This window comes from Ilyonectria robusta, assembly GCF_021365365.1.
Source record: "Ilyonectria robusta strain PMI_751 chromosome Unknown BGZ61scaffold_20, whole genome shotgun sequence".
Lineage (NCBI taxonomy): Eukaryota > Fungi > Ascomycota > Sordariomycetes > Hypocreales > Nectriaceae > Ilyonectria > Ilyonectria robusta.
In genome coordinates, this window is record NW_025764454.1 from 665,489 (window position 1) to 683,909 (window position 18,421).

Genomic DNA, 18,421 nt, shown 5'->3' on the forward strand with positions numbered 1-18,421 from the left:
CGACACCCGAAATGCACACCCGTCAGCCATCATGACGTCGCGGTTCGTAGATTCGCCGCATCATGTCGTCCAAGGTGGCCGGTTTACGGGGATCAGAAGTGTGGCTGGAGCTTGCGAGCGATGACGTAGCTTGTTCTGGCGGGACGGGAGCCAACGGACCAGGGATTCCTCTCCCACACAGCCCAGCCCTACCAAGAATACCCGTAATAATGGCATTTGTGATCAGACACAAGCAAAACAGCGAGAGCCGGTCATTACTTGTTGTGGCTGGTGCATCATATGTTAAGGGACCCATCGCTTGTCAGACGAGCAGCAGCCACAAATCCCGTTGGGCAGGGAACATGGGACGTCGGTGATTTTACGGCTGACGGGGATAATTACAGCGATATTTTCAAAAAGAGCAGCCGTTGACCCGAGGTGCTTTTTTCGGCGGAGCACCACCACGGCAGCTGGGATCCAGGGGCGGCTGCTGGAACCCCGTGAGGCCACTTATCAGCCAAGCGCAAGGGCGGATAACACGCGTTTCCTGGTGTTGATGGCGGCTACATGCGTTCGTGTTCTGTGGTTACGCGACTCGGCCTCTCTCACCTCGGCTATTTAAGGTGATTTCGAGATGGATCGACCGGTACTCTACTCCGGACGCGGTTACGGGAGCATACGAGACAGGGCGAGATGAGATGAGATGTCTAGGATGGCGATGGGGGATGGGATGAGATGGGGAACGAATAATGAAATGTTTTAATGCGGCCCATCGACGGGCAAATCAGATGGAGTTGACGACATCCATTTCCCATCATTTTCCCATCATTTTCCCATCATTTGCAGTGTGGGGGGGGGGGCTTCTTCCCCTGTTCGCGGTGCCTGGAAGGGTCCACTGGAGGTTTTTGTGCCAGTGGAGTTGGCAGTGGAGAGCAGCAGCGGTCCAGTGAACGACCCAGTGGACAGGACGGAGAGAAGAGGAGCCGGCCCCCCTAAGTTAGGTAAGGAACCAGCGGGAGATCAGTGGGTGCACGGTGGGGAGCCCAGCACAAGGCACCCAGGTTGTTCCCTGGAGAAGTCCCAGCTTCCAGAGACCGCCGGAGGAACAACCTGAGCAAAAGGGAAGGCCGGAGAGAAAAATACAAAAACCCCCTGGGGCCTGCAGTAGGCAGAACAAAGAGCGAGGGAGGGGAGGACAGGACAGGCTTTGATATTCCGGCGGGACATGCTCGTGCGGCCCCTGACCCCGTGCGCGCGTGTGATCCCTGCTGGCCACGGGGCTAGCTGGCTGTAGCGCTGAGCAGCTGGATCATGGACCCTAGCAGTGGGAGTGTTGGAGGGCAGTGAGCTGTTGAGAGGGAGAGGGAGAGGGAGAGGGAGAGGGAGAGTGAGAGTGACAGAATAATAACAATAACAATAATAATAACGATTAAGTGTGAGTGTGTTTGGTGTTACTTATCCTCCCTGAGTCTCGATTACGCCATCTCTCCCATCCACCATCCACCATCCACCATCCACCATCCGCCGTCTTCCAGTCCCCCGGAAACGAAAAAAACCATCGACTGCAACTCCAGCGGTGACGAAAGAGCCAAGCGCCTCCGGATGAACCGCACCGCACCTCATCATGGCCCCCTAATATTACAATTCGCATTCCAGAAGAGCCCAGCGAGCGGGAACCCCATCTACCGTGTGTTCCCCCCCGTCTCTCCGTCTCCCCCCGGTTCCCAATTGGGGTCGACCACCACCGCAGCTACATAAATCGGCGCCTTTTTCTTTTGGCCCCCGGTTCATTCTCCTGCATACGGAGTCTCCCATGGCTGGATGGAGCTTGGACCCGAAACGGGGACTGCGGAAACTCTCTCTCTGTCTGTGTCTTGTCTGTGTCTCTCTCTCCCTCGGGATCTTCCCAACAAAGCCGGCGAGTGAGATGTGGTGGTGGTGGGAGAGCTGATCACGCTGACGCCGTCGGGAGTCTGCCCATGGCGAAACAAGCATCTTACGAATATGCGCGCGCGCGGCGGGGGGGTCCTGCAGCAGCGATCCCGGGCGTGCGGTGCCTGTATGCAAGGGCGGGCGCATAAACCTGCAGGGCATTTTTGCATTTTTGCATTTTTGCATTTTTGCAATGCGACTGTGGTGAGATGGGAGACGAAAGAGAGGGCGATCGAGTGTGAGGCTGGGGCATCCCCTAGGTAATAATTAGGCATTTAATAGCCTCTTGCGTGAGGTCAAAAACTCCCGCCGCTTCACGCCCCCCGATGGTGACGATGGTTCTTTCGGCGCCATTTTGCTAGTAAACGGCGGCGGCAATCTACTCGCCGGCGCTTGATATGACTCGTAATGACGGCCCGTTGCCTTGTGGACAGAGAGAGTTTATTGCCTCTCTCTCTGATCTGACTCTGTGGACCACTGTACTATCACAGAGTAATAGTAGACACCAAAGCAGGCGACGCCACCGTCCCGAATTGGGCCTGTAGCCTCAACCCCCAGCTCATTCTCCGTGCAGTATGTCTCCATCCGTCCAATCTATCCGTCCATCCATCCATCCATCCATCCATTTACGGAGTATCCCCCCTCGAATCACAGACGTTCGCCCTCCCTCTCACATCTCTTGTTCTCTCTCCGTTTTCTTCTGTCGCTCCTTGTCGTCGTCATCTGACGCTGTCGCTCTCTTCCATCTCAACCCTCCCGCTCCTGGTCCGCCGCCATCACCAATTCAATCCACTCTACTCTACTCATCCATTCATCTTCCCTGTCCTTCCTCCCTCTTCCTCCTGCAAGGCAGGTCCCTGCAACCATAAACCCGGCACCGAACCACCTGGGCTTCGCACTAAGGCACGCACTCTTCTCCACCCACTTTACTGCTGCACCAACCAAGTCCGCCGCGACCTCCTCCACCACAAGTGCCTCCCTACATACTACGTACCGCCTACATACTGCATCTACTCCCTCCGCCATCGACGAGACCCTCGACCGCACAGTGCAGCCGCCGCTGTGTCGCTGCAACCGCCTGACTTGCGCCGTGCGAGACACGTTCAATTACTTGCTGCAGCGTGCAAGACCTCCCAAGACAACCCGAGCCCACTCCGGGCGAGACATCGACGTTCTGCGCCCCCGTGCTGCATTATCCGCTTCGGCTACACACCATCCGCTTCTGCGCGCGCGCATCGCCAGACCAGACTCCCTCCGCAGCATCACGCGCAGCAAACGCGCCGCACCCGCCCAGCGCGCGAGAGCCCTCTAGCTGGCCATCCCATCCATCTCCGGTTTCACTAACCTCCAGAGCCCGTCGCGCCTCCTGTCTCCTGCCGCCATGGAACTCGATCCCGCTGCCGCCCCCCCTATCCCGGCCCGAGTCCGTCACCATGGCCGCCCTCGCTCGCTGCAGCCCCCATCGGCCGTTAAACGTGCGAGCATGCCTCCTGCCAGTCCCGAGGTCATCTCCAACCTCATCACCAGCCTGAGCGTCATCTCCAAGCCCGCCAACAACCACTTCGAGGCCTCCCCGACCAGTCTCTCCGTCCCCACGAGTCCCGGCCACGGCAGCTTCGGCGTCGACTACGGCGCCTTCCACTCACTCAACACCGACGATCTTAGGCAGGCCGCCGTCTCCCTTGACGATCTCGCCGCCGCTCCGCCCGTCGTCCGCACCTCCAAGCCCCCGAGCGGCTACTCACCCCTGACGGCCGCTAAGAGCCCCAAGAGCCCGAGGAGTCCGAGTCGCGAGAGTGGTCTTCGCTCCTTTATCCGCAACAGCACCTCGCGCCCGTCGTCCAAGGGATCGTCTGTCTCCAAGAACGATGACACCCACAGCATCGGAAACCTGTCCATCGAACGCCGCTCCGCACCAAGCCCAGAACTGAACCACCAGCGGTCGCATGATAGTTGGGGCAAGAAGACTGGGAGGAGCTCCAAGGGCCTCATGTACATGAGCTCCAAAGAACAACTCCGCGAGAAGGAGGTCGAGCGCAAGCGCGCCTCGGGCGGTCTCCCGGCCTCTGCCTCCGGAGTCTTGGCCACCGGGAGCAGCACCCACTCCGGCGGCCGGGGAGATCCCTTCTTCGCCGAGACGGCTATCCACGAAGAACCGAGCCACAACGCCCGCCCCGAGCGCAGAATGGAGAGCCCCTGCCCCATCCCCGTCCGCGATTCTAGCCTGAGGAGGTCAACGCAAAGTGTGAAGCGCAGCAGCGCAAGACGGTCCAAGCGAGACAGTGATGGACCCCTGAGCGATGTTATCCCCGAGACGGAAGAGTATGGCCGATCCCGCGAGCACGGCAGGAGAAAGCGCCATTCTGACCAGGATATGCTGAGGGCATCCGCCAAATCTCCCATCTACGGCTTCGACGATTCGCACTCCCCAACCAGGACCAAGACCATGGCCGGCCGAAGCTTCCTTGATGTCGGAGACGACTTGCCAGGAGATGATGACGAAGACGAAGGCGCACCATTCCCTGCCGTGGCCCAGGGTCGCCGTCGACATCACAGCAGCGACCGTAATTCTCGCCGTCGATCCGGACACCATAGCCCAATCCCGCCAGACGGACTGAAGCTCAAGCGCAGCAGCTCGAGGCTCAAGCGCCTATCTGCTGGCATCAACCCCAAGTCGGAGGAGCGACAGGAATCCCCAGCTCGCGACAGCCAGATCCCCATCCCGAACGGTTACGAGCGCCCCCAGTCCGCTGACTCGGTCGACGACGCTGTCGAGTCCTACCTCTGCTCACCTCGCTTGTCTCAGAAGATCAAGCATCCTCAGACGGGTCGTGTGATTTCCTTCTCCGAGGTGGGTGACTCGGAGGGCTCGGCCGTCTTCTGCTGCGTGGGCATGGGCTTGACGAGATATATTACGGCCTTTTATGACGAGCTTGCTTTGACGCTGAAGCTGCGGTTGATTACTCCTGACCGACCCGGTGTGGGAGACAGCGAGCCGTATTCAGACGGGACAGCCACGCCGCTCAGCTGGCCTGGTAAGTGCTTGTCGCCCCCGAGAGGACTGTTCTAACCGTGATAGATGACGTTTATGCTATTTGCCAAGCATTGAAGATTACCAAGTTCTCCATCCTCGCTCACTCTGCCGGTGCCATCTACGCTCTTGCAACCGCTCTGCGAATGCCTCAACATATCCGCGGCAGGATCCACCTGCTGGCGCCATGGATTCCTCCGTCCCAGATGAACGTGTTTGGGACGTCTCAGACGCTTCCCCCGACAAACGCGATCCCGACGTCGCAAAGAATCCTCCGTGCTCTCCCGACGCCTCTTCTCAAGGCTGCCAACAGCAGCTTCATGACGGCGACCAGCAGTTCCATCACCAGCTCCCTCCCTAAGAATCCTCGAAGGAGTAAGCGAAAGTCCAACGTAAACGGAAAGGATGGCAAAGACGGCCACCGAAACGTGACGCCCAGCTTGGATAAGGAGAACATTGGCCACGAAGGCTACGGAAAATCACCAAACGCTATGATGAATGGTGACATGCCGCTGGAACAGCCCAATGCGACGGAGAACATGGACCGGATGCATCCTCCTCAGGGCACGAGGAACCCTGAGACGGCGATTCTGGCTGCGGCACAAGATGCGATGGCGGACAAGGAGCGCCAGGTGACGTATGATCTACGGCTGACACACGCCATCTGGGAGTTGGCAACTACCGGAGCCAACCCTGCCGTGGATTTGCTGGTATGTCTGGAGCGACGGCATACGATTGGATTCCGCTACGTCGACATCACGCGGCCGGTGGTTATCCACCACGGAAGCAGGGATACGCGAGTTCCCGTCGACAACGTCAAGTGGCTCGGCAAGACGATGCGCCGCTGCGAAGTGCGAGTACTCGAAGGCGAGGGCCACGGTCTGATGGCCAGCGCCATGGTAATGGGATCGGTATTAATGGAAATGAGCAAGGAATGGGAGGACTGGATGAAGGTGACGGGGGCGGATGGACGAAGGGATCGCGAGAGGGGTCGACGAGGTCCCCTGACAAGGTCATGAGTGAGCCAAAGAGCGGATCTTAAGAGACGACATTGGAGAACAATCCACGGAGACCATCTAAGAAACGATCTAATATCACCGAGGACGGATATCACCTGAGGACAGATATCACACGATGACGGCTATTCTAATATTTACGCTCGCGGCCAGGACGACGGAGCACGGAGCTTGAACCGACCGCGATGCCTCCACGCTGCCGACCATCAACTCTGGAAAGACAACCACCACCCGCCAAGGGATCCTTGGGTCTCTGAAAAAGAGCCAACCGCGGCTCCGACGGGGAGGAAAGAGACGGGCTTTGGCCGTCCGAGTGCGAAATGCCGTTTAGGGGGCCAATTGTCAAGATGCGTGTGAGCAGGGATGACAAGGGCTCATCTCATTCTACTACCTATGTACGACTAATCTGGAGGACTCCATGTCCCAAGTAGAGTAATGTCTTAATTACATTTTGTGGCCGACTGGAGGCTGAACCAAGTTGACCCTATCATTGGTGTTGTGTATGTGAATGCGATGAGATGTGGATATAACTGTAGCTAAAACAGATTGATCAGGCACTCTTGTGTTGTGCTTATTCTAGAAGCCTAGAGACTGCACGATGGTCGGAGAATTATCTTATTCATTGCAAGTTTATCTTCCCTTGGCTGGGATTATAATCCTCCTCCTGAGCCGCAAGTCATCATTCATCATGACTGCAACTCCCGTCCTCAGTCCTCAGCCAACATCCGCGTCCAGTCAAACTTCCTCCACCCCTTCTTAAACCCATCAACCCGCTGATCGCCCCTCGTCCACCGCCCCTGCTTCTTGGCGACGTGCGGCTCGGCATCGACGATACCCGCCAGCACCTCGCGCGCGAACAAATCCCCCCTCGGCCAGCGCGACGAGTCCTCGACGATGTGGCCCAGGCCGCCGTCCAGCGAGAACCACACGTGGAAGTACGGCGCCTCCTTGGCGATGCTGCGGCGGAACGCGGCGCGGCCCATGCCCTCGCGCGCGCGCTTCGCCGTGTCGACGACCTTGGGGTGCTGCGACCACTCCTCGTCGGCGGCCAGGAAGGCCTCCTTGAAGTAGGCCGGCGCGGTGGCGCCCTCGGCGTAGGGGATGGGCACGGCGACCATGGCGGCGTGCGGGTGGCGGTGCGGCGCGGCGGCGTTTTCGTAGAAGACAACCTCGCGGCCCTGGTCGTGGTACATGCGCGTGAGGCTCTTCATGAAGTTGCGCAGCTCCTCCCACTCGTCGTCGTCGCACTCGAGCAGGTTGCGCCGGTGCGTGATGGGCGCGATGACGGCGCCGCCGGGACTGATCTCGGGCTCGGTGGCCAGCGTGAGGAAGACGCGCGTGCCGAGCGAGACGACGGGCGCGACGGGCGGCTGTGAGGTGTCCTCCTTGTGGCACAGCGGGCACGACTCGAGGACGCGGTTCATCTTCTGGAACTCGCCCACGGCCATGTTCTTGAGGTTGACCTCGCTTTTGTGCACGCGGCGCGCGAGCTTCTCGGCGTTGTCGTCCATGTACTCGAGGCCGTTGTCGAACTTGGCGTCCTTGGCGATGCGCTCCGCGAGCCGCAGGCCCTCGCCGCCGGCCTGCATCCGCGTGCGGCGCTCCTCGCGCACCATGTCGTCGATGGACATGTCGGCGTTCTCCTCGACGGTGCCGCGCTCGCGCCCGCGCTTGGTGTCGACGGCCTTGGCCTCGGCGCGGGTTCCGGCGAGCTGCCGGTTGTCCATGACGCCGAGCACGACGGCGTCGGGGCCGGCGGTGGGGCCGCGCTGGGCAAAGGTCGCGGCCGCGCGGTTGTACTCGTCCTCGAGCTGCGCGGCGTTGGGGGCGCGGCGGAGCTTGGCCTTCATCATCCCCGCGCGGAGCCGGTTGAGGGCCGTTTGGTCAATGGCCGGCGTAGCGGGAACGACAACTTGGGGAGCTGTCGTCTGCTCTGGCTTGCGAGGGGGTTCGTCGCGCTGCTTCTCCAGCCGCTGTCGGTACAGCTCTCCCGTCGGCTGCTCCTGGCCCTTGAAGCCCTTCCCGTATAGCTTCCTCCGCTCCATCTCCTGCTGCTCTTCGCGCGCGTCGTCGAATTCCTGCAGGCTGCCGAAGCGTTCCACGGCTACCTCCTCAACGGGGCAGTTCTTCTCGTCCGCCTGGCTGTAGACGGTCCGCAACTTGGTCATGCGCCAGGCGGAGCCCATGTCGCCGAATGTGTAGTCAAAGGTGCGCTCGGTGGGCGTGTCGTCCTCGTCATCGGCCGTCTTGCCCAATTTGACGTCGTCGATATTGCGGTTGAGCTCGCGGTGGTGCAGAACTCGCCTGGGTTCTGGCTTAGGCGAGGGCGGCTTGGGGGTTTTGTCGGGGCGGTGGACGTAGTCGATTTCGATTGACGAAGGTGCCGTCATCCAAGAGTCTCTGACAAGGGGTTTGGAGGATTCTTCTGTATTGTCGCTTGGCGTCTTTTCGTCTTCTTTCGGCTCGGGCTCCGATGTCTTGTGGTGTCGCTCCTCGCCATGACGATGCCGTGACCGACGCTCTTCGTCTTTGTCGTCGCGACCGTGCCGCGAGCGCTTGTGTCTGTGCCCATCATCGTCGTCATCCCGATGGCGGCGATGCCTATGCCTGTCCCCATCCTTGTCCTTGTCCCGCTCGCCATCCCGCTCCGAGTCGTGGCGATGGCGATGCCTGTGTTTGCGATGGCGTCGCTCATCGCGCTCGCGTTCCTCCTGTTCGCGCTCCGCCTTGCCGGCTGCAAGGGACTTTTCAAAGTCGTCCAGACCGTCCATGGCGCTGGGATCCATGATGGCAGTGGCTAAATGAATGCGACTCCGGGGAGCGAGTGAGAATGGCGAGGTTCGTGGTGGAAGTTTGAAGTTGGAGGTTGGCGAGCTACCCACCTTTACGTCAGGCGGTTCCTGTTGCGGCTGGAAAAAATACAGTGGGGCAACAACAGCTCATATCCTGAACAATGTAGAGGTATCTAACAAGGATTTAGAGCCTAGGTGTTTTAAATGGATCCTTAAACATAATAAATAAAAGCGTAAAGAATGCAATACCTTCCGTAATATTTAGGCTCTAGGCTCAAGTATTATTACAGTTGCTGGCAGACTACGAGAGAAAAATGGTGGCAAAGCAAGTATGCTGCCAAGACATACCCAGTCCTGTACAAATTCATTTCACAGATGAAGAAACAAATAAAGTAAATAATTGATTTTGATTTCTATTGTCGCGATAAATAATCTCGTCAACATGCCAGTGATCGCTAATGGTGGTATTATCTAGCACAAGGTCCTCTCAATAACGCCGTAAGCCAAGTATCCAAGCCAATCATGCCATTCATTCAAGAAACAAAGACACCCTCGCGTTTAGCAAAGTAGTCGGTACATTCGTTTCCACAAGGGCCACTTCATCCTCTCCTCTCGTTCCTCCTCGGACGAGATGTGTACTCGGAAGTATCGGCGACCCGTCTCCACATCCATCTCGTCGACACGCACGATGCGCGTGCGGAACCAGATCTTGTGGAATGAGTAGAAGATGAGGATAATCGGGATGGCCATGACCTTGAGGAAGAAGGTCTGCACCATACCGGCCGTGCTAGTGTCCTGGTCCGCTGTCGGTATGGGTGACACGGCGACCCAGATCTGCGAGATGAGTACCAGGGCGTAGCCAATGCATCCGAACCAGGAGCCCCAGATGCCCACGTTGGAGCGGAATGGCAGCTGCTCGAGGGAACGAGAAGTGAAGCCCCACGCTTGGCGGAAGCGGATGTGGCACAAGCAGATGCTGCCCCAGGTGAAGAGCGTTGACAGACTGCTGATCGAGAGCAGCCAGTCGAAGATGGCGTCGTGGACAGACAAGTCGGCCAAGAAGGCCAGAAGACCGAGGCACGACGCAAAGAGAATGGCCATAAGGGGGCGACCTTGCTTATCGACGTAGGCAAAGATTTGAGGGGCGTGCGACTGCTCAGCGAGTGCGGCCAGGGTTCGGGAAGAACCGAAGACGGCAGAGTTTCCGACAGAGATGACTGCAATCAGAATGACGGCATTCATGACACTGGGGAGGATCGTGGTGCCTGCACTTTCGATGGCAATGACAAAGGGGCTGGCCGAAGCGTCGGCGCTGTTCTTGCCGTCCATGAGACGCGGCTCGTTGGAGGGCACCAAAAGCCCAACAAGCATCAGGGCGAGGATGTAGAAGATGCTGATACGCCAGAACACCTGCTTGATAGCCGTCGGGAGCGACTTGCGGGGGTTGGCGGTTTCGGCAGCGGCGAGACCGATGAGCTCGGTGCCGTTGAAGGAAAAGGCCGACGTGATGAGGACGGTGCAGAAGCCTTTGAAGCCGTTGTTGAAGGCGCCGGGGTTGCGCCAGTACATGCCGCCGATGTAGCCGCTATCCGGCTGGCCGCCAATGTTGATGACAATGGCGAGCAGGCTAGTTCGGTTAGCGATTGAACTATACGTGGTGAAGAGACTGTAGCAACTGAGACAATGGCTGAGACAGACGCCGAAGACTCTCAGAGGTTGGACTCACATGAAGCCGATAATGGCAGTGACCTTGACGATGGAAAAGACGAATTCGGCCTCACCGTATGCCTTGATACCGAACAAGTTGATGAGGACGATTGTGATGAGGAATATGGCGACAAATATGGCCTTCGGTAGGGATTCGTTCCAGTACGAAATAGTATAGGCGCCCGCGAGGATTTCTAGCGGCAGAGTAAACAGCCATTGCAGGCAGTAGCTGGGTACGGTTAGATTCCGTCGACAGCTCGAGCCTGTATAGTTGTATATAGGGAGCAACTTACTTCCAACCCATAGCAAATCCCCATGAAGGATCGAGAAAGCGAGTAGAGTAGGCGGAGAAAGAACCGGCGATGGGAAACAACACACACAGCTCGGCTAGGGCTTGCATGGTGCAGTACTGCATAACGCCGATCAGAACGTACGCCAGAAGCACTGATGCCGGTCCGCCATTGTAGAGAGCGGCTCCGGAGGCGACGAAGAGACCGGTTCCTGGTCAGAGGTTAGTAATGGGTTCTGATATTGCAATGCCGCAACCCGCTCTGCTGTTTGTTCTAGGATGCAACTGAGGAAGAGAGACATACCGATGGCACCACCAAACGCAATCATCTGCAGATGGCGGCCCTTGAGTTCCCTGGCAAGCGCCGTATTGGCCGTCTTCGCATTGGCAGCGCGCAAGTCATATTGTCGGTCTCCCGGCACCGTCGGAGCCGTCGTTGGCTGGTAGCCGCCATCACGGCTCTTGAGCGGACGTCGCTCGGCGCGGCGGAAGCCGTCCATCCAGTCGGTGGGATGGCGCGAGGACTCCTTCTTGGCGGAGATGTTCCACGACGTTCCCTTGTCGGGCCCGGCGCTGAGGTCCTTCATCTCGACCACCTCGACATCGCGCGTGAGGACGATGTCGCCTTTCATCGTGGCCGGCTTGGGGTAGGTCACGTGTGTGGGGTCCGGAGGATGAGATGCCGGGGAGTTTCAGAATGGGAAGGGGCAGGAAGGAACGAGGAGATGGGAAGCAGAGGAGAAGAAGCAAAGAAAAAGAAGCAATAATCCCCAGTCTGGGGTAGGACCCGTTGTACACTAATATGCAGACGATGGTCCGGCGCGCGATGTCTTGAAGAAGAAAACCCTGAACCCGATGCGATGCCGATGAGGGTGGGTTCGAAAATGCTTCTGGAAGCACCAACGGTTGCGAAAAGAGGAAAGTCGCGGGCGGGTGGCGTTTTTTCCTTCGGGGGGAATTTACGCGGCAGTGACGCTGCTGACTGAGACAGTGACAGCCATGCAACGGACTACGCGGCAAGCCAACCGAGGCAACGGCGCGCAAAATTCGACGAGAGATGGCTGTCGAATGCCGAATGTCAAAGATCGTCCCTGGGAGTTCCTTGAGCAAGAGCCGTGCCGTCGGGAAGAGCGTGTGGTGTGGTGTGTTGCGTTCTGGGCGATGCGGAAGTGCGGCGGCGGTGGCGGATTTATTATGGCGGGAGGCACAAGGAGCGACGAGGCGCGGCAAACGAGCGACAGTTAGATGGGTAGGGAAGGAACGGATAGCAAGGCAAGGTGAGGACGGCTAGGCTGGAGGCTGGCTAAATGGGGGGGAATGGATGGATAATAGTTAATGGTTGAAATGGCTCCGCGGGCTGCGAGAAGCGATGGGTCGTGATGGGCAATGCCATGTGGCCGGTGCTCTTCGTAATTACCTCACCCTCGTCGCTGTGTCTTTTGACTCGCCGCAGCTATTGCTCGAGTCCTCTCGCAAGCGACGCAATTCGTCCTGCCTCTCGGCTTGGCGGCCTTTTTCTGGGGTTGTTTTAGCATCGCGGTGCCTGTGCCTGCACGCGGCAACGATGCGCACTGGGGCACTGGGAGGCCGGGATGGGGTCCACCAGGGAGGGCTGGCTCTAGTGGCACTCCGTTTCTCAAGACGCAACGCATGATAGATGGGGTTTCTGGCCCAAACGCCTCATACACGCCCCCCCTGGATGGTGCATTAACTACGTAGTGCCACTCCCTCCTCACCTTCTCGATGCGCAGTGGCCTCTGCCCCCTGGCTGGCGGTCGATGACGGAGTGGTGTTGCCGCATTGTGCCCCGAAGTGTTCGAGAAGCCCTGTAGACCCTGCAAGTAGGCCCTGTAGGCCCTGTACTATGTAAGCCCTGTACTACCTGTGCTACAGGCCGCGCAGTGACAGCCAGCCCGTAGCGCCAAGCCTTCCCCTGGCCTGCCCCGATTAGGTAGGTGCTCTCTCCACATCCCTGCGCGCCCACAGCCTCTCGACGCCGGATGCATCTGGCCCGTGGCCCATTGCGCCGCCGGCTCGGCCAGATCGTGGGACAAACTCGGAGCCTGTGGAAGCGCCGGGGGACAAGGGCGAGAAAGAGAGACGAGAGCAAAACAGGCAAGCGACGAGAAAAAACGACGCAAGCCGCGTTGGGCGCTCAGGCCAGGAGAAGAACGAAGCTGGGGAAGCACCAGATACCTACAGTGGCAGCATCGCCAATGGATCCATCATCCCCCCCCGCGGCTCCATTCCCTGATGCCCCGCCCACTGCGCTCGCTATTACGTACAGGAATTGGCCTCGGGTGCGCTCCCCATATGATTGATTGTTGCTTGATGCTGGCATCTGTCAGGTATAGCCGTATGCAGGTGCGCCTTGATAATTTGGTCGGCCGTTGTAGCCGTTGGGGCGAGTCATGTCTGTGGCGTGTTAGTGGCGGGCTGAGATGGGCACAACATGATACTGCTAAGTTTACGTCTTGGATATGCATAATGGACAAACACAAAGAAATCGTCTGTTGATAGAGTAGTCTACGTTGTAGAGAAGTTCCTTCTAGCCTGACCTAACCATTGACGTCGTGTGACCCAAGATTAAACATTGAAAAATATACGTTGGGCATCCTGAATCGCCCCAATATCTCATATCGCCATATCCATATCCATCCATATCCATATCGCCAACGCCTTGATTCCCATTTCAGCTTCTGCCGCTGCGACTCGAAGTATTGGCGCGCTGCACCTGTCTCGAATCACCAGCCACGACAGCCGCCCCCGGTCGGAGAGGGAAGTCTGTCCGGGGGATATCCACCGACTGCAGCTGATCCCGGGTGATGAGCGAATCATGGCTCTGCGTGGGGCTGACAGGGCGGTTTTCGGATGAGTCCTTGCGGATGTCGTCCGCCTTGGAGATGGATTCCGTCGTCGTGTGGGACGCCCCGCTGCTGGCCCAGATGCCCTCCGTCGTCTTGACTGGCGGCCCGTCCTCGAGCTCCTCGTCCCACTGGCTGACGGCCGTCCGCGTGAGCTTGGTCGGCATTGACTGCGACCGTGAGCCTGAGTAGCCCGAGTAGCTGTTGGATCCCTTGAACTTCTTGCGCTTGACACCGCTATCGCGCAGGAATGATCCCAGGGCGACGGTGTTGCCTACAGCGGTTGCCGCCAGAATCTCGACCGAGGCCCACATGGTCCGGTCCACCTGGCTACCATGGTGCTTGATCAAAAACGGCATGCGGTAGAGGGTGATGCCGACGGTAATAAACACCAAGCAGAAGAGCATGACGAGAAGCACCTTGCGCTTGGTGGCGATCTGGCTGGAGAGGATAATGGGGATGGGGAAGGCGATGAGCACCAGGTCCGTAGCCACGCTGCACACTCCCATGGTGAGCATCTGCGCAAGGCCCTGCCGACACTTGGGTCCCGGGTCAGGAGTGACCTGCCAGTAGTGTGAAAAGGGTTGGCATTCCGTCAGGTCGCTGATGACGACGGCGAGGAACGTGAGGCCGAGAGTCCAGCGCATGACGAGAATGATCATCGCGTGGAGCTTCTTTCTAGTTGCGCCGGCGAGACGACTGAAGAATTCGAGGGTGGTGTACTTGATGATCCATAGTCTACGAGCAACATACAATTAGCGGATGGAACAATGTGATGTGGGAAAGACTTACACTGCGGCGTAGAAGACACGAGTAGCCATGACAAGACGGCTGCCAATGACCCTCTTGTCGATCTCACTCTGTGTCAGGTCGAGGCCATCGAGGTTGACATTGTTCGTTCCATAGAGGAGAACAAAGTGCACACAGACAGCCCGCAAAATCAGAGGAATGAGTGCACAAGCGACGATCTTGTCCTCCCGGAGCAGCTTTTCGACTCGGACGTAGCGACCGCTCAGGCGGAGGACGATGATTGCGATGCAGAAGAGGCTAATCCAGATGCTCACGAGGGCAGCTGCATTGGAGAAGACATGAGCATGTGAACTTGACTTCTATTCATGGAGATGTTATAGCTTACTGGGCTTATCCTTGCTGAAGGGCCGCGCCTCGGGGGCCTCGGAGTAGATGGACATGATTGTCAAAGGAGCGGACGAGGTTGTGCCCTCAGCATGTATGCGGGGTTTGTGAAAGATATCTTGTCCCAGTCAAGTCAAAGTCGAGAGGATGAGAACGACCTGGCAATGGAATGCCAGATGCAAAGGACAAGCAGTTCGATGGTTTCAACGCAAATCACCTGCGGGGAACGTCCAAGGAAAAAACCTGATGGACACAAAGAATTTCCCAAGACGGAGGGCCATGCAGAGTGATGGATAGACACTTGGATCGACAGGTCGGGGCTGGGGGACATCCAGATGGCAGCTTATCAGGCTGGACAGGGAGCCCCAGCACGCCGAGTCGCGCGAGCCATCTCGGAGGGGGGGGGGGGGGGGGGGCAAGCGAGCGAAAGAGGGTGTGCAGCAGCTGCCCCTACTGCACGTCAAAACTCCGAGCTCTGGGATGGGTGAACGAACCGGCGTGTACCAGGGGGTTAGCTCAGGAAGAGCCAGGGCTGCGAGGTTCAATGGACGAACATGGAGATGGCGCGGCTGGGTCACCTTGGGCCCCTGGGTTTGGCACCTTGGCGCATGGTGGTTAGGCCCTCGGGTTGGCGTGTGTATGGTGGATAACGTCGCGATGCTGCAGCTTGGCCGAGCTAGCTAGGTAGGTCTCCGGAGGCTGTGGCCTCTCTGGGGCTGATATCCATGGTATCATGGGTGTTGTGCTGCAGTTGGTGGGGTGGATATCCAACGAGGGGTCTTGGTCTGTTGGACCGCATGCAATGGTGAATCGCACGCGAGAGTGGACAGCAATGATCGGCTTGGCATTGTCGGAGCCTCGGACAACTCCTGCCGCTTGCAGCATCCTGCGAGCTGAAGTGGCGGCCGGGATCTTGTATGGAGCACGCTGGAGGTTTGGAATGTGTTGGAGGACTGGATTGGATGTCTGTACAGGATGGAGACGTTGGAGATTTGGACGTGGTGGGTAAAGGGCTGAGATAGGCCCGAAGGGGCAAGTGCACTGGAGATTCGTGTCCCCTGCCACGTTAGTGTTAGTGCCATCGACTGCATTTTGGAATTAACTGGCGTCCAGACCAGCAGCTACAGAGGCGCGATGGTGCCGGTTCCCGTTCGTTGGCGCTGGCGCTGCCGCGGTTGTCATGGTCAGCGGTTGTGGTGGTCATACCGTTGACACGGCGGAACCAAAATGGGCTGCGAGCTAGAGCAGCCGGCCAAGACACTTGATGTGCCACAGTGGCCTGGGATAATTGGAAGGGACGATGCCATGGCCTGGAACCAGCGTCACTAAGAAGAAAACGGCCAAGGTGGCAATCTTCCATGCCAGCAGGACGAACGCATCCAACGGCCCCTGCGTCTTTTCGGTGACAGAAGCCATAACATCATCCACGGCACAGCGCTGGCTGATGCAGATTACAGCCACCCAGCACGCATCTCTACCGCGCAGCTAATACCGCCTACCTGCACGCTTCGGCAACGTCCTCCCCCCTCCCCTGCCGTGCGCCTAGGCTCGGCTTGGGACTTGGGTTCTGTTGGCCGGCTATTATGTCTGTGGCGCACGTGGGAAAGATCCGGGCCTGAGCTTGCGGATTCTAGAAGAAAAAAGCCCGTTTAATTAATTCCCTCCACCCCCCCTTCCGTTCCTTCTCGAAGTCCCCGAACGCTCCGATCTACAGATTTGGGGCCTGCGTGCCCGGCCGAGACATGTCGTCCAGATAGACATGGCTACCTTTACGTATAACCCGCCTCGGCCGTCTGGGGAAAATGGAGTCTGGGTGGGAACCTGTCATTCCCATCTCTGTAGAATCTGGGGAAAAAGGAAAGAAGAAGTTTGAACAGTCACACTCTGGGGGAATTGTGGAAAAGTTGCGTTGCTGGCCATTGAAAAGTCATGTTGTTACATAAACCGAACGTAACGCTTTCATGGTGGGCATTCGAGACGACCCAGAGGCGCAGAAGACGCATGGGGATCCATCCATTCGCTCACCTCCCTAACCCCGCAGCCTAGGGTGAGCACGCACCAGCCAGGGACAGTGGGGGCCCACCAGGGAGCTTAGGGATGGAACCACCTCGCTACAGGGGCAGCCGTCGCTAGGGAGTTTTGCGCTAGGGGTGGGCCATGGTGGACGGGACCGCTAACGGTTTTCCCCTCGTAGGTGTGCGAACGGAGGCGTGGCCCTGGAACCAAAGCTCCGCTGGCATTGGGTGTGCGCGGGCATCCTCCGCTTCTGCTCGCAACTCGCTACCTAATACACATGGCTGCGCTTGGACGGGATCCACGGCGGCCGTCGCATCCAGAGTGTAAGGGGCTCTTTCATCTGAACTAATACCATGTACAGTATCTGCTACGTAGAGCTCCCGAGTACGCGTACGTTGTCGATGGCGCCGTCGTTGGCGATCCCGTGCAGTTCCGCGCCATCACTCAAAGTTCAGTGGGCCCTGTGCTAAAGAGCAGTGGATGATCCGCTAGCGAGGGCCACCGTAAATGCCCGGTCCTGGCTTGTCTCTCTCAATGAGATTCTATCCACCATCAATTCATCTGATAGTCTCTCCGCTCGCATCGAATCATACACGGATGCGCTCTTCTTCACTATCAAATCGCGGAGGGTCCCTTCATCACCCCGTGCCACATTATCACCTGCGTCCCCGTGGCCTAGCAAACGCTATCAAATCTCTCCGTCCTATCCCACTTCTGGCTTCTGGCGCCCCCTGCAACGAGGCTATCCCCCACCTGGTCGATTATCCCGACATCTCTTCCCATGTGGCCGAGGACTCTCCGCTTAGACCAGATATGACAATTGACCGTGGCTTCTATCTGTCACCGTCTTGACAGTCTGATCGCCATTCGATGGCGCCACCACCCCTCCGTGTCCTCCGAGAGTCGAGACCTGCACCTCAAGGTGACGTGCTCACCTCACCGGTTCCCTCCTTTTCCATCCCAGCAGATACCGATTCAGATTAAATGAGCCTTCAACGGCTTGTTCGTTCGTTGGGTGTCGAGTCCACCCGTCGTACGAATGGAACGACCCTCCCTCACACCCTCCTCTTGGCTATCGCCTCTATCCCTGCCGCCCAGCGAAGTCTAAGTCTAAGCGTTGTGCCTGGCATCTGCCAACCTCCCGATGCAACCCTCCGTCAGGTGCTTCGCGTTCTGTGTGACTGCCGAGTGCGCTGATTCAACCTCCTCGTCTCTCCCAAGCCAAGCCATGCCAAGGACCGCTCTGGCAGGACAGGAATCTTCCACCATGCCATATACGAGGAGTTCACATAAGCGACTAGAGACCCGGTCCGGCGCTTCCCAAATGCGCCATTCTCCATCGCTCGTCTACTTAATAGTCCATAACCGGGCCGGTTCCCTTAGACTCATCGATGCTACCCTCGTAGGGCAGTTACTACTGTAGCATTGCCAAGTAGGCCAACGGCGGCAGTTAGTTCCCATTGAACCAAAGCGGTAGCTCTCCGTCGGCGCGCTTGTCGGTGTGTTCCATATCCGTGGGTCACCTGTGCCGCACAATGGCTAGCTGGACTCGCCAAGAGAAGACAGCCAAGTTGCGACACCAACACGGCCTTGGCAACCTGACTCGGCGTGCCGATGTCGCCCTCGCTCTTCTGTCCGACGTCAAAAATTATAGCCGTCAT

The 18,421-nt window shown here is 58.2% G+C and overlaps 5 protein-coding genes across 5 annotated transcripts; 1 reads left to right on the forward strand and 4 right to left on the reverse strand.

Annotated features, from left to right (window-relative positions):
* Positions 1 to 1,419: 1,419 nt before the first annotated feature.
* Positions 1,420 to 2,257, reverse strand: BGZ61DRAFT_458339 (uncharacterized protein; the record flags this gene model as incomplete). The annotated part of the gene is made up of 1 exon (XM_046246742.1): positions 1,420 to 2,257. A coding segment is annotated over one exon (492 nt), but the record flags the coding sequence as incomplete, so codon positions are not given.
* A 1,035-nt stretch (positions 2,258 to 3,292) lies between these two features.
* Positions 3,293 to 5,961, forward strand: BGZ61DRAFT_361217 (Alpha/Beta hydrolase protein; the record flags this gene model as incomplete). The annotated part of the gene is made up of 2 exons (XM_046241247.1): positions 3,293 to 4,946; positions 4,991 to 5,961. The coding sequence occupies 2 exons, from the start codon at positions 3,293 to 3,295 to the stop codon at positions 5,959 to 5,961; spliced, it is 2,625 nt and encodes an 874-aa protein (XP_046100076.1).
* A 704-nt stretch (positions 5,962 to 6,665) lies between these two features.
* BGZ61DRAFT_360841 (CwfJ C-terminus 1-domain-containing protein-like protein) lies at positions 6,666 to 8,729 on the reverse strand (the record flags this gene model as incomplete). The annotated part of the gene is made up of 1 exon (XM_046241211.1): positions 6,666 to 8,729. One exon carries the CDS (start codon positions 8,727 to 8,729, stop codon positions 6,666 to 6,668), a length of 2,064 nt encoding a protein of 687 aa, XP_046100077.1.
* A 579-nt stretch (positions 8,730 to 9,308) lies between these two features.
* Positions 9,309 to 11,246, reverse strand: BGZ61DRAFT_497049 (amino acid permease/ SLC12A domain-containing protein; the record flags this gene model as incomplete). Its single annotated transcript, XM_046251092.1, has 4 exons — positions 9,309 to 10,377; positions 10,477 to 10,686; positions 10,751 to 10,958; positions 11,051 to 11,246. The coding sequence occupies 4 exons, from the start codon at positions 11,244 to 11,246 to the stop codon at positions 9,309 to 9,311; spliced, it is 1,683 nt and encodes a 560-aa protein (XP_046100078.1).
* A 1,990-nt stretch (positions 11,247 to 13,236) lies between these two features.
* Positions 13,237 to 15,114, reverse strand: BGZ61DRAFT_458344 (uncharacterized protein). The gene is made up of 3 exons (XM_046246743.1): positions 14,746 to 15,114; positions 14,403 to 14,682; positions 13,237 to 14,348 (listed from the first exon to the last, which is right to left on the reverse strand). Exons 1-3 carry the CDS (start codon positions 14,798 to 14,800, stop codon positions 13,439 to 13,441), a joined length of 1,245 nt encoding a protein of 414 aa, XP_046100079.1. The 5' UTR covers positions 14,801 to 15,114; the 3' UTR covers positions 13,237 to 13,438.
* Between the last annotated feature and the right edge of the window lie 3,307 nt (positions 15,115 to 18,421).